The sequence below is a fragment of the Dioscorea cayenensis genome, chromosome 12, assembly GCF_009730915.1.
Source record: "Dioscorea cayenensis subsp. rotundata cultivar TDr96_F1 chromosome 12, TDr96_F1_v2_PseudoChromosome.rev07_lg8_w22 25.fasta, whole genome shotgun sequence".
Taxonomy (NCBI): domain Eukaryota; kingdom Viridiplantae; phylum Streptophyta; class Magnoliopsida; order Dioscoreales; family Dioscoreaceae; genus Dioscorea; species Dioscorea cayenensis.
Window position 1 is genome coordinate 10,608,083 of NC_052482.1, and position 12,362 is coordinate 10,620,444.

Consider the following 12,362-nt stretch of genomic DNA (forward strand, 5'->3'; position numbering starts at 1 on the left):
AGGATGAATGGAAGACCATAGCCAGATAGCGCACAAGAATATCAGAAAGGCATTTATTACCCAAGCAAAGATCAACAAGGAATAGTTTTTTCTCTTCAGGAGTCCCTGAAGGACCAAGTAAGAAGTTCTCCAATTTCACATCTCCATGCACATAACTATCATGCAAAATGGTTAGAGAATAAGCATTCAGATATAAAAAGCAAAACATCAAGTTAAACAATGTCAAATAAACAACCAGATCAATACTAAATTGGTCATAACAATCATAATTTCAAACACAAGAAATTAAGTACCCTTTAGAGTGCATCTTCTCTAAAATGGAAATTGCTTCAAGGCCAATGCAAGAAACCATTTCAATAGACATGCTGTAAAAAGGGATAAAAAGGTACAGTTTAGCCATACAGGCGCCGGTTATGACTGCGAGAGACCAAAAAGACCAAAGTTAAGAGGTAACACAAACGTGTGAGAATTATTATTCCAAATATCCCTTAGACTTGGCCCCAACATGTCCATGACCTGAACAATATACAATAATTAATTATTCGGCTTTAAATGAAAATGTAATGGGAACATCAACGACTGACATTTGAAAATTTGTCAATTACCATGACACAATAGTCCCCTTGGCGGGCCTTGTAATGCACATGTGGCACCCCATGAATACCACCAAAGGTGCTACATAAGAAGAGATAATGGAGGTTAGCAATAGTAAAGCCCAACATTTTCCAAACACAAAAAAAATCCAAATATTGATAACATAACACAAGTGAACATGACTTTACTCACTTGTAAACCTGTCACTCATATGGAGGTCCATAAATGCATCCTTTACTGCTTCTATGCTCAAATTTTAATGCTACCTAACATATAAACAAGACAAGATTCATGTGTGTGTGTGTGTGTGTGAGAGAGAGAGAGAGAGCAAGCAGGAGGGAAGGGGAGGGAGGGAATATGTGCAAAAATCACACGAACCTCTACAGCATTAGAACTAGGTATTCTATCATTTGCATTTGCAGGTGACATACACCGACCAACATAAACTTGACCAAAGCCCCTTTTCCTAGTTTCCTTTCAATTTTATACACAGGTGAATTGCCAATCTAGACCTGTTGCCAAAGAAAATCAATGGATGAAAACAATGCATGCCTATATGCAATATTACTATTGGGAAAAGGATTGCAAAACACATTGTAGTGAAAAAAATAATAGTAGAAGGCTTGAGGATCTTACTAATTATGAAGAAAAGACATTATTTCAGGTATAACTACAATGAAAAGTTCAATGGAAATTTTAAAATTCAAACAAATATAATCATTGTTAGAAATACATTCAGGGCAGGTTTACCAAAAGGAAAATTCAAACTTATGATGTTGCCTAAAGAATCAAACTAATAATCCTGCAAATCTTTCGTGACAGATGCATCATAAGACAGATGAAATATACGTGCATTTTACACCGGACCAATAGGAGATATTCTACAACCACTCTTGTAAAAACTACCTCGCCTAAGTTACATGTACATATGTGAGGAAGGACACATCTGAGATCAAGAGACCAAGGAAGATAAATCACAAGAGACGGTTTGCAGAAAACCACAAAGATGACCCTCTGAATAATCAAACTTTCTTCAAAATAGCATTAGGAAGAGCTACAAAATTTGCTCCTTGCTCAACTGCTCATCAAGTAGCTCATGTGCAAGATGACCATATATCAATGTACAGATCATAATGTGGACAAGTGAATAGCACCTCTACAGATCATGATGATCTTAATTTCCTTGATCTGCTCCCAAATCCAAATTTTCATACTCAAAGTGCAACCTCACACAACTATCTAGCCTCAGTAATGCTTACTAATAATTCCTAGATAACTAGGAGTAACCCCTGCGAGGAGCCTAAAACCATTCCAAGAAGCATGCATCATCCTCAAACTATCCTGTCTTCAGAGCAGCATAATATCCAATTTACTAAAGCACAACACAGTTCCTTGAAACTACAAAATATAGGGAATCACCACATAAAAACAGGAAAAAGTAACAGAAAAGAAATAAACAAGACAATCAATGTCTGATATTGGAGAAAAATAATTCAAGAAAGAATGGTATCTAACCCATTTATCACACTATTTATCAAGAAGAAAATATGACGACAAATAAATGAAATTAAAGAAGCAAAAGAACTAACCTTCTCGGGGAGCAGGGCGGTGCTCCCCTCGTCCTCCCCGCCAGCAAGCTTATCGGCGCTCAAACTCATCCATTCTCCTTTCGCCAACCTCATCATGGTTCTCCTCCTCCCTTCCACCAAGCGCACCAATCTCGCCAACGCTTTCAGGGAGCCCTACCCCCTTCTTGGGCTCAATAACCACTATCTTCTCTGCCACCTAGCGGCCCCTCGTCGCCGGCTTCTTTCTCCTGGTGGATGTCGAATCTAAAGGGAAACATGAAAAGGAAAGTACCTAGAGGAGAAGGCAGCGCCAGTGGCAACAGTGATGCCCTTGCCGATAAAGGCAAAGCCAACAAGGACCCCATGCTCGGTGGAGAACATATGCATGGACCCGCCCTGGCCATGGCAACAGCCACCAGTCTTCCCGAAGAGCTCGGCCATGACTTCGCGTACAGGGACACCCTTGCTCAGCTTGTGGACATGATCATGGTACATGTTTACCACTGAGTCCTTCTTCTCCAGCAACCGAATAAACCCGGTTGACACTGTCTCCTGCCCATTGTACAGATGCACGAATCCAAACATCTTGCCACGATAGTACATTTGCGCGCACATATCCTCGAAGGATCGCTCGAGAACCATGTCCTCATAGAGATCCAGTCCCTCATCTCGGGAGATCACCTGCAAATCAAATTAATTAAAAAAATCCATGAATCAGATCGAAACGAGAAAAGAAATGGGATCAGGGATCAGGCCAAGGACTTATCGGATGGGAGATGGAGAGAGAGGTGGATGATGAGGTTAGGATGTTAGCGGAGACGGTGCGGAGGAGAAAATAGATGGAGGAGGAGGAGGAGAAGGAAAGCTTGGAGGAAGGGGGAGAGGTGAGGGGAAAGGAGGATGGCGGAGCTTGAGGGCGGAGAAGGCTGACACTTTCTAGGGTAGGGTTAGGGTTAGGGTTGGGAGGAATGGGGGAATGCTGGAGAAGGAGATATAAGAGAGGAAGAGGGCGGAGAGAACGAGGGAAAGAGCGTAGGAAGCATCGACAGGTAGCGTTGGTTGCTTTGATGAGGAAACGAAGAACTTAAGGGAAGGACTTAGTAGGCTGAGCCGAGCCGAACGCAAAGGTGCTTGATGTTGGGCTGTTAGGAATTGTTTGGGCTTGTTGTTTTCATATTGGGTCGTACTAGGTTGGTAAACTACTTGGACTTGTTTTTTAAGCTGAGATAAGGAGGTTTGTTAAGGGGGTTAAGGTCATTTTAGGTGGTTGTTACTTGCTTTAACTTTCCTTTTGTTTTATATATAGTCCATTTAGAAAATGCTGATCAAGCTCCCATAGAAAATCCTCAAAACATGTCCACTCCTTGATCCCCTATTAAAAAAAAATGTGCTCCTAAACCCTCTACACCGTTGGACCATTCCACATCAAGACAATATATCACAGAACATGCAATCCCCACCTTTCATTGTTTAACCAATGCACCATTCAGAGAAAAAACATTTTAATATTAAAATTTGCAACACATTTTACCACGATAATTGATCATTGCAAATAATGTGCCGCAATCTATGTCGCAAACCAATTTCATATGGGCCCAAATTTTGTGACACAATCTGCGACGCCAAATAGTTGTTGCAAATAATATGTTGCAATTTGTGTCGCAAACCAATTGCATTATAGGTGCCAACGTTTGCGACAAATGTTGTGACGCCAATAGATCGTTGCAAATAATGTGTCGCAATCTGTGTCGCATGCCATTACATAGTAGGTGCAAAAACTTTTGAGACAAATTTTGCGTCATTTTTGGATGGTCATTTTTTTGCAACACAATTTGGTTATATTTGCAATATTTTTGGTTTTTTGTCACAAATGATTGCAATTTGTGTCATTAATCCGTGACACATTTATGTGTCGCAAATACATGTGTCGCAGATAGCATTTTTTCTTGTAGTGATTACTTTTCTCATATTTTATCGCTAATACATGAGTTTTTGAGTTATTTTGTGTATATAGGGTTATGGAGGCAAATAGAGAAGAAGGAAGCCAAACTAGATTGCGAATGCATTATGTTGATGGAATCTTGAAGTGAACATATAAGAAGACACAAGTTATGCCCAAAGACATATAGGCGTGTGCCGGCCTCCATTATGCTCGATAGAATATGAAAATTGGAGAGGCACAAAGGCAATCACACTCATGTGTTTTAACTTGTGCAATGCTAGCTAGATTCCTGTCAAATGTGTTTTATTTCAAGATGCAACGTGATCTACGGCATAGGCATGTGCCCATTTATGTTGCCTCGATGAAGAGTGTGGATTCGAGAATGTTTTTGGTATGCACTGTAGTAGCCTACTGTAGTAAATCACTGCTGTAATTTATTGTAGTAGTTACTGTTTATAGGTTGCCAAAAACCGAATTTCTACAAATTCACATGGGCGTGTGGAAATTCCACATGTCGTGTTGATGCCGGATTCCAACCCTATTTAAGTCATGATTTCAGCCCGGTTTCATAATCTTTTCCCCATCTTTTGGACTATCTTTCTCCAGCTTTGGAGGTACCTACGGCTAGGGTTTGGAGAGGCTTTGGCTAGGCTTTTGGAGAGGTTCACGGCCATCGACACCATGTTTCCTTTGGAAGAGAGTTACTATGGAAGCTTTCATCGACACCGATCCGGTGAGATGTGCCCTAGGCTTGACAAGGGGACCATTGAAGAATTCACGGCCATTCCTCAAGACCACCGATACTAACACCAAGGGGTTTTTATTCATGGATTGTATCTCTTTACTTTTGACTTCATTGTTTAAAATATTTTGCTCTATGAAGAGCTAAACCCTTGGTGGGTACTTGGGCTTGTAAACCCTAGGATGATATTGTTTCTTTCACCTTTTATTATGCTTTCCTTAATTGATGTTTTTCATTGAGTTGCAATCTTGAATACTTGTTGAATCAATTTTCCCTTAGTATGACACTAGGATTAAGAATCCATGTTGGTAATCCTTATGGATGAGTGACACACTATGAGGGTTAGACAATGCTAGATTGGAGAAGGTTGAGAGGATGAGTCGAGAGGTAGCGGAACATCCCCTTTCCCCTCTAGTGTGATTTATCCTACCTCCACGTTCCAAGAGTTCTTTACGGTCACAATAGAGTGAAGTACTAAGAGATGAACTCCGTTGGGACTTAGTTGCGTAAGCAATAGAGGAAAGCGATGAAGTAATCCTTAGTATCTAGGGCTTAATTGTGACTAAGGGTCTTTCGCCTGGACCAAAAGGGCTATATCTATATTAGGGAATAGGGTTTATCACTTGGAATCACTAGAGTCTAAAGCAACCTAGCACAGTATGAGGTGTCGAGATTGAGAGATTTCTCCACTGGGACATAGTATAAGGTTTATCACGGTTGACCTTAAACTTTGGGATCATGTGTTTAAGGATCTCCATGACTAGTTAGACATCAATTAAGAAGTATTGATAAGTGCTTGTGTTCCTTATGATGAGCATTACTTTTCTCAGGTTTTAACGCTAATATGAGTGCATTTCTGTTACTTTCATCCATATAGGGTTGTGAAGCCGAAGGTTAGAGAAAGAAGCCAATGTAAATCATGAATGCCCCTGATTGATTCCCCGCAAGTGTACGGGATCGCCAAGTAATACCTCGCGTGAAGATACGAGGATCGTATTCCACGGGGCTAAGGATCTCCTATTACTCCTTCTTGAGCTATTATCCAGCCTAAGGTCTCAAACGATGGATTTTACTCTACTAAATGTAATTAAAGCTAAAACGATATTTACCAACAAATTAGAGATAACAAGCAATGAGCAAGCAAGAGAATCAATGAAATGCAAAGGCCTATGGATGTGGATCCCCTTGAGGGGTTATCATGCAACATGGATGATGATCTAAAGATGCAAGGGTAAAATGGACCATGAGATTCCAAGATTAGAACAACCCCAATTTCTCAGTGATTGAACCCTAATCCCATATGAACATATATATGAATTTCTCCCAAATCCATATCCCTACAATTGCATTAAGTACGAGGAAATCTTACTTAGGAGTAAACCTACTCTTCTCCGGATTAAACCTACATGGAGGGCTACCAAACACCCAATTTCTCGGCTTGATGATACAAGTATCCCCTTCTAATCCATTCATGATCTAATACATGCGAGCAAGTCACATCTACATGCACCACTCATATAAGAGCTACGGATTTCTCCTTAGTGTATCACTTAGCATGAAAACAATAGATTAAATCTCAAAATTACCCAACTTGGAATTAACAAGTTATCATCTAACATACATTATAAAACCCCCCAAGGTTCACCAACACCCGGTGGCCTTGGGGGTCTAGTGTGTCATCATCCCACAACAAGCAATACAAACAAGCAAAACATGAAACAAAAGCATAAATGACACTCCCTAGATGAAATGGTAGAGGAGGAGGTGAAGAATATGCCGAATGATACTTTCCCGCCAAAGGAGTGCCCAATGACGCTTCTTCTAGCCGTGGGTCTCATTCCTTCAAATCGTGGTAGATCTCCCCTTGAATGAAGTTGCCTTCTTGCCTTGAGAGTCTTGGACCTTGGGCTTGGATGATCTTCTAGCTTCCTTGCCCTTTTTCTCCTCCCCAAGGTTGCCACAAACCTCTCAAGTGTCTCACAAAATATGCCCAGTAAAATGTCTAGCTAAAAAGTCCCTTTTTTCTGCCCTAAAAGTCAGTATATATACCCCTGGGTCATACGGGTCGTATGGGGGTCGTATGGGGGTCGTATAGCAGTCAAAAACCCTAGATTCACGTTCCATATGGGGTGCATACGGCCTCTATATGGCCAGTATACTGGGTAGTATGGAAATCTAAGCAGACACTCTGAATCATTCCGCTGCTACAGTGCATACGGCCCTCATACTGGGTAGTATGGGGGCAGTATAAAATTTATGTTTTCTTTTCTTTCGCCCAAATGATATCTTCTTGTTCTCCATGGCTTCCTTATGCCATACAAAGCAAATAGTAGATGATTAAGCATAAAACGGGCATCAAACCTCACAAAGTACATGCAAACTAAATACGATATATATATGAAAACACCTGGATTTAGACACTTATCAGCACCATTTGGAGGAAGTCTTAAGAATGTTCAAACACGAAGACATAAGTCAAGTATAAGCTGCGAGAATGTGTGCCAACCTCTTTGTATTCAAGTTAGAACAACGATTTGGAGGGGCACAAGGGCAGTCAGATTCAAGCATTCTGGCTTGTGTATGTATAGCAAGGTCTCCACCAACGTGTCCGTTTATTAAAGAACAAAAGTGATCTACGGCGTAAAAGTGTGCCCGTTTATGTTACCTCGATGAAAACATGGATTCGGGAGTGTTCCAGGCTGGTATTGTACCATGAGCTATAGCAACACTATAACAAACACTGTAGTAGGTACTATTCATAGCCGGTCGAAGAAGGAGTAAAATAGAGAATCCACACGGGCGTGTGGAAATTCCACACACCCGTGCAAAAAATTCACAGGGGCGCCCACATGGGTGTGTGGATTCCCGATTCCAACCTTATTTAAGTCCCAATTTCAGGCCTGATTTTAGGATTGTTTTCTCCATCTTTTCCCCAACTTGAGAGAGGGCTACGGCTAGGGTCTTGAGAGGTTTTGGCTAGGGATTTGGAGAGGTTCTATGGCTCTGACATCACGCTCCATTTGGAAGAAGGTTAGTGGGAGAGCTTTTGTCGGTACCAATTCGGCGAGGTGTATCCTAGGCCAGACAAAGGGACCCTTGGACGAGTAGAGGACTTGCAACAAGACCATCACCATGACTATCAAGGGGGTTTTCTATGGATTCTTTGCTTTTACATTTGATATCATTGATTGTAATTAGCTCCATGGAGAGCTAAACCCCCTAATGGGTACTTGGATATTTGTGAATCCTAGGATGTATTCGTTTAATTAAACCTTTTTATTATGCTTTCAATTTATTGATGTTTTATTTGAGTTCCAATCTTGTAAGCTTGATTGTATAAATACTCCCTTAGAGTGACACTAGGGTTAAGAGTTCTTGTTGGTAACTCTTGTGAGTGACACACCACGAGAGTTAGACAAAGCTAGATTGGAGAGGGTTGAGAGGGTGAGTTGAGAGGTAGAGGAGTGTCCCCTTTCTCCTCTGGTGTGATTTATTCTACCTCCATTTGCTTGAAGTCTTTGCGGTCATAGTAGAGTGAATTGGCTAAGGCATGACCTTCAGCTGCGGCTTAGTTGCAGAGGCAATGAAGTGAAGCGTTGAAGTAATTTAAGTACCTAGGGCTTAATTGCGGCTTGGGACCTTCCACTTGCACCAAAGGGTTAGGTCTACATCTAGGAAGAGGATTTATCACTTGGAATCCCTAGAACTCATTGCAATTCTATATGAGTGTGAAGTTAAGAGGTTATTCAATCTCTCCTTCGGGACATTATAGAGTTAGGCATGGTTGACCTTAGATTTGGGACCATGTATTTAAGGATCTCCATGACTCATTAATGCATTAGTTAGAAAGCATAATAAAGGGTTTTTGTACTTGAAATGATTGTCCTAGGTGGAACAATATTCGGGTACCCCACTTATATCGATTGGCTTATGTCCCCTTTACTTGCACTCTTTCTCTTGTTTCTTTTACTTTTGTTACATCACATTGTCACACAAATCACTATTTAATTTTTGTTTAGTTAAGAAACAATGTAAGTATTTTTATTCTCTACTCTCTGTGGATACGATACCCACTCATCAGGGATTTATTACTTCGATAAACCTGTGCACTTGCGGGATATACGCAAGGGGCATTGTCAAGTTTTTGGCGCCGTTTCCATGGAGTAGGCGTTTAGAGATACTTTACACTTTGTTTTCTTAGTTATTCATTAATTCATTCTATCTCACATCTTCTTTTCTATCATCGTTCTAATTTTGTTTTCTTTCCTTTGGTGCAGCTCCAGGTTATGACCCAAGGGAACCCTTCGATATTGATTAAAGGAGATCTTGAACTTGAACGTACACTCAGAAGAAGGGGAAAGTAACCTGTGCAAGAACTGACTAATCAAGCTAAGATAGGAGTGGAAGAGTCAAATAATATCGTAGAACAGAATAAGCAACAGAGGATACTTTCTGATTATGCTAGACCCTCACTTTTGGGCAAACAATCGAGTATTGTGTGACCCCCGATTATAGCTCCAAACTTCGAGCTAAAGCTAGCATTCATCCAAATAAATTAGCAAATAGCGCAGTTTAATGTATTGGCCGATGAGGATCCAAACAACCATACAGAGAACTTCTTTGAAGTTTTTGATATGCCGAAGATTAATGATGTATCGGATGATGCTATTAGACTAAGGGTTTTCCCATTCTCTCTCAAGGAAGAGCCAAGCAGTGGCTACATTCTTTGCCCAAGGCCTCCATCATGAAGTGGGATGAGATGGTCGAAGCTTTTCTTGCTTGATATTTTCCTCTGGGGAAATTGGCCAAGCTTTGTACAGATGGAGTTGGAGTCATTGTTTGAGATATAGGAGCGCTTCAAGGATCTTCTGCGGATGTGCCCACAGTACAGATTTCCCGAATGGATGATTATTCAGACTTTCTATAATGGGTTGAATCCAAGTACAAGGCAATTGTTAGATGCCGCCGTGGGAGGTACAATTGGAAGTAAAACCGCAGACGAAGCCCGACAGTTAGTGGAAGACATGGCCATGAATAGTTATCTGTGGAATACACGGGAAAAGAAAAAGGTGGCTGGGCTCCATGAAATAGGTGCAGTAACTTCATTGGCAACTCAAGTGGAATTGTTGAGTAAGAAATTAGATCTTCTAACTTCGAATAGAGTCACGGCCGTGACTACTGCACTGGGTGTGGTGGAGGACATGCTCCCTCCGATCACCCTATTTCCATTAGTGATGCATCTTCGGTTGAGAAGGTTGAATTTGTGAGTAATGCAATGAGGAACTAAGGGAATCCATATAGCAACATCTACAATCCGGATTGGAAGAGTCATCCCAATTTCTCATGCAGTAACCAAGGTCCACAAAAGGGCATGGCACCACCGGGCTTCCAACAACAACAACCCCAAACATGGAGAACCGAGTTTCAGGCTTGGTGACCCAAATGACCATTTTGAATAAGGCCTTGACTAGGTTTGTGCAATCATCAGATACAAGATTTCAATATAAGAAGTTCCTGAGTTTGTTCAAGAAACTCCACATCAATATTCCTTTTTGTTGAGGCATTGGCTCAAATGCCTAAGTATGCAAAATTCTTGAAGGACTTGTTGACTAACAAGAGGAAGTTAGAGGCGAGTGCTTCAGTTGGGAAAAGACCCGGGAATTTTCATCATTCCGTGTAACATTGCAAATTTGGGTAAAGAAATGGCATTGGCGGATTCAGGGACCAGTATAGAAATCATGCCATACACCTTCTTTCAGAAGCTAGGCTTGGGAGAGCCTAGGCCCACTAGGATGACTTTGCAATTAGTGGACCGAATGGTGAAACATCCGAGGGGCATTATTGAAGACGTGCTTGTTAAGGTGGACAAGTGTATTTTTTCGGTTGACTTTGTAGTGTTGGATGTTGATGAGGATGCGGATGTACCTTTGATACTCGGGAGGTCGTTCTTGCGCATTTCTAAGGCATTAATTGACATGGACGGTTGGGAGCTGACACTGAGGGTTATAGATGATAAGCTCACATACCGCCTCACCGAAGCCATGCGGCATTCTCTCGATATCGATGATACTTTGTATTTTCTAGCCACTACTAATGATATTGTTGATGAATACATGCAGGAAATGTTCAACCCGGATCCATACGAGGGTTTGTTCGACCAAGAGGTGGACAATGAAGAAGTAATGATGCTTGGTCCAACAGAAGAAGTATCATCTACTCCGAGGATCATGAAAAAGGTGCTCTGGAAGACGAAGAGGACTAGTAGATGGCAACGGAAACGCTCCAAGGCTGTTGGATATGGGCGTGCACCAAATAAATTGGATGAACCTTTGATAGTTGGTCCCAAGCCCGATAATTCACCCTCTACCTTGAAGAAACTTTGCTCATCATGCTTTCAAGTCATGGGTAAGAGGGCAACCTTCATCTATGAGCCCCTGTGATGTAAGACAAGGTATGTCAAGCTTAGTGACGTTAAACAAGTGCTTCTTGGGAGGCAACCCAAGTGTTTACTATTTTCTTAGTTGAGTAGTTTAGTGTTTACATGAATAAAGTGTTGAATGTTTGTGTCTTGATTTTTAGATGCTTTTGCTGTGTTTTATTGTGGATTTTAATGTCATCATGTGTTTTCATGTGGATTTGTCGAAGTTTTGGTCGCTTGAGCTAGTATCTCATGTTTTTACTGGTATAGTTTGCATAATAGGGCAGGCTCTTAGGTTGTAAACATATTTTGAAATTTTCTACAGAGCCTACAAAGTTTTTAAGGCATCCAGAGAAAATGCTTGGGCTTGTGGAATTTCTGCAGGCTCGAAAATTTGTACTGTGAGCTCATCCAGAAAAAACACAGGGGCATGGACACGCCCCTGTGAGCGACCTTGTGATTCGCGCACATCCATTGGTAATTTTTGCATGGGCGTGCATTTTCCTGAAGAGACTTAGCAAATCATCCCGAAAGCACACAGGGGCATGGACTCGCCCCTATGGGCGAACGTGTGACAAATGCACGGGTGTGGGTATTTTTCGTACGGCCTTGTGGATCTCTGCAGAAGAGCTTTCTATATCCCAAGAAGATACATGGGCATGCGTTCGCCCCTGTGAGTTGGGTCTGTGAATGGCCACACCCGTGCGTACTTTTTGTACGGGCGTGTGAAACAGTTAGATGATTCTCTCAGTTGGACAGAGAAGCCAAAGGGGCGTGCGACTGCCCCTATGGGTCAAGCGCAAGGCATGGGTATTTTCTGCACGCCCGTGCGGTTACATTCAGAGACATAGAGTGTTTTCCCAAGAGCGCACAGGGGCGTGCTTCTGCACCTGTGAAGCTCTCTTGTGGAGGAGCACGGGCGTGGGTAATTTTCACATGCTTGTGTGGATACGCAAAACACCAAGAGGCGTGAGTCTTTTTTAAAGGATCGTCGTTTCTTTTGATTTCCACACTCCGTATTTACTGGAAAGCACATTCACACTTCTTCCCAACTTCGTACTACCATTTTTGGAGAGATTTTCACAAGGTTTTACAGCC

General features: G+C 41.6%; 1 protein-coding gene across 1 annotated transcript in view; it reads right to left on the reverse strand.

Annotated features, from left to right (window-relative positions):
* Positions 1–2,426: 2,426 nt before the first annotated feature.
* Positions 2,427–12,362, reverse strand: part of LOC120273156 (pyruvate dehydrogenase E1 component subunit alpha-3, chloroplastic-like) — a 33,150-nt gene continuing 23,214 nt past the window's right edge. The window contains exon 3 of the mRNA XM_039279799.1: positions 2,427–2,843. Coding sequence (XP_039135733.1) covers positions 2,427–2,843 — 417 coding nt within the window. The remainder of the gene's footprint in view (positions 2,844–12,362) is intronic.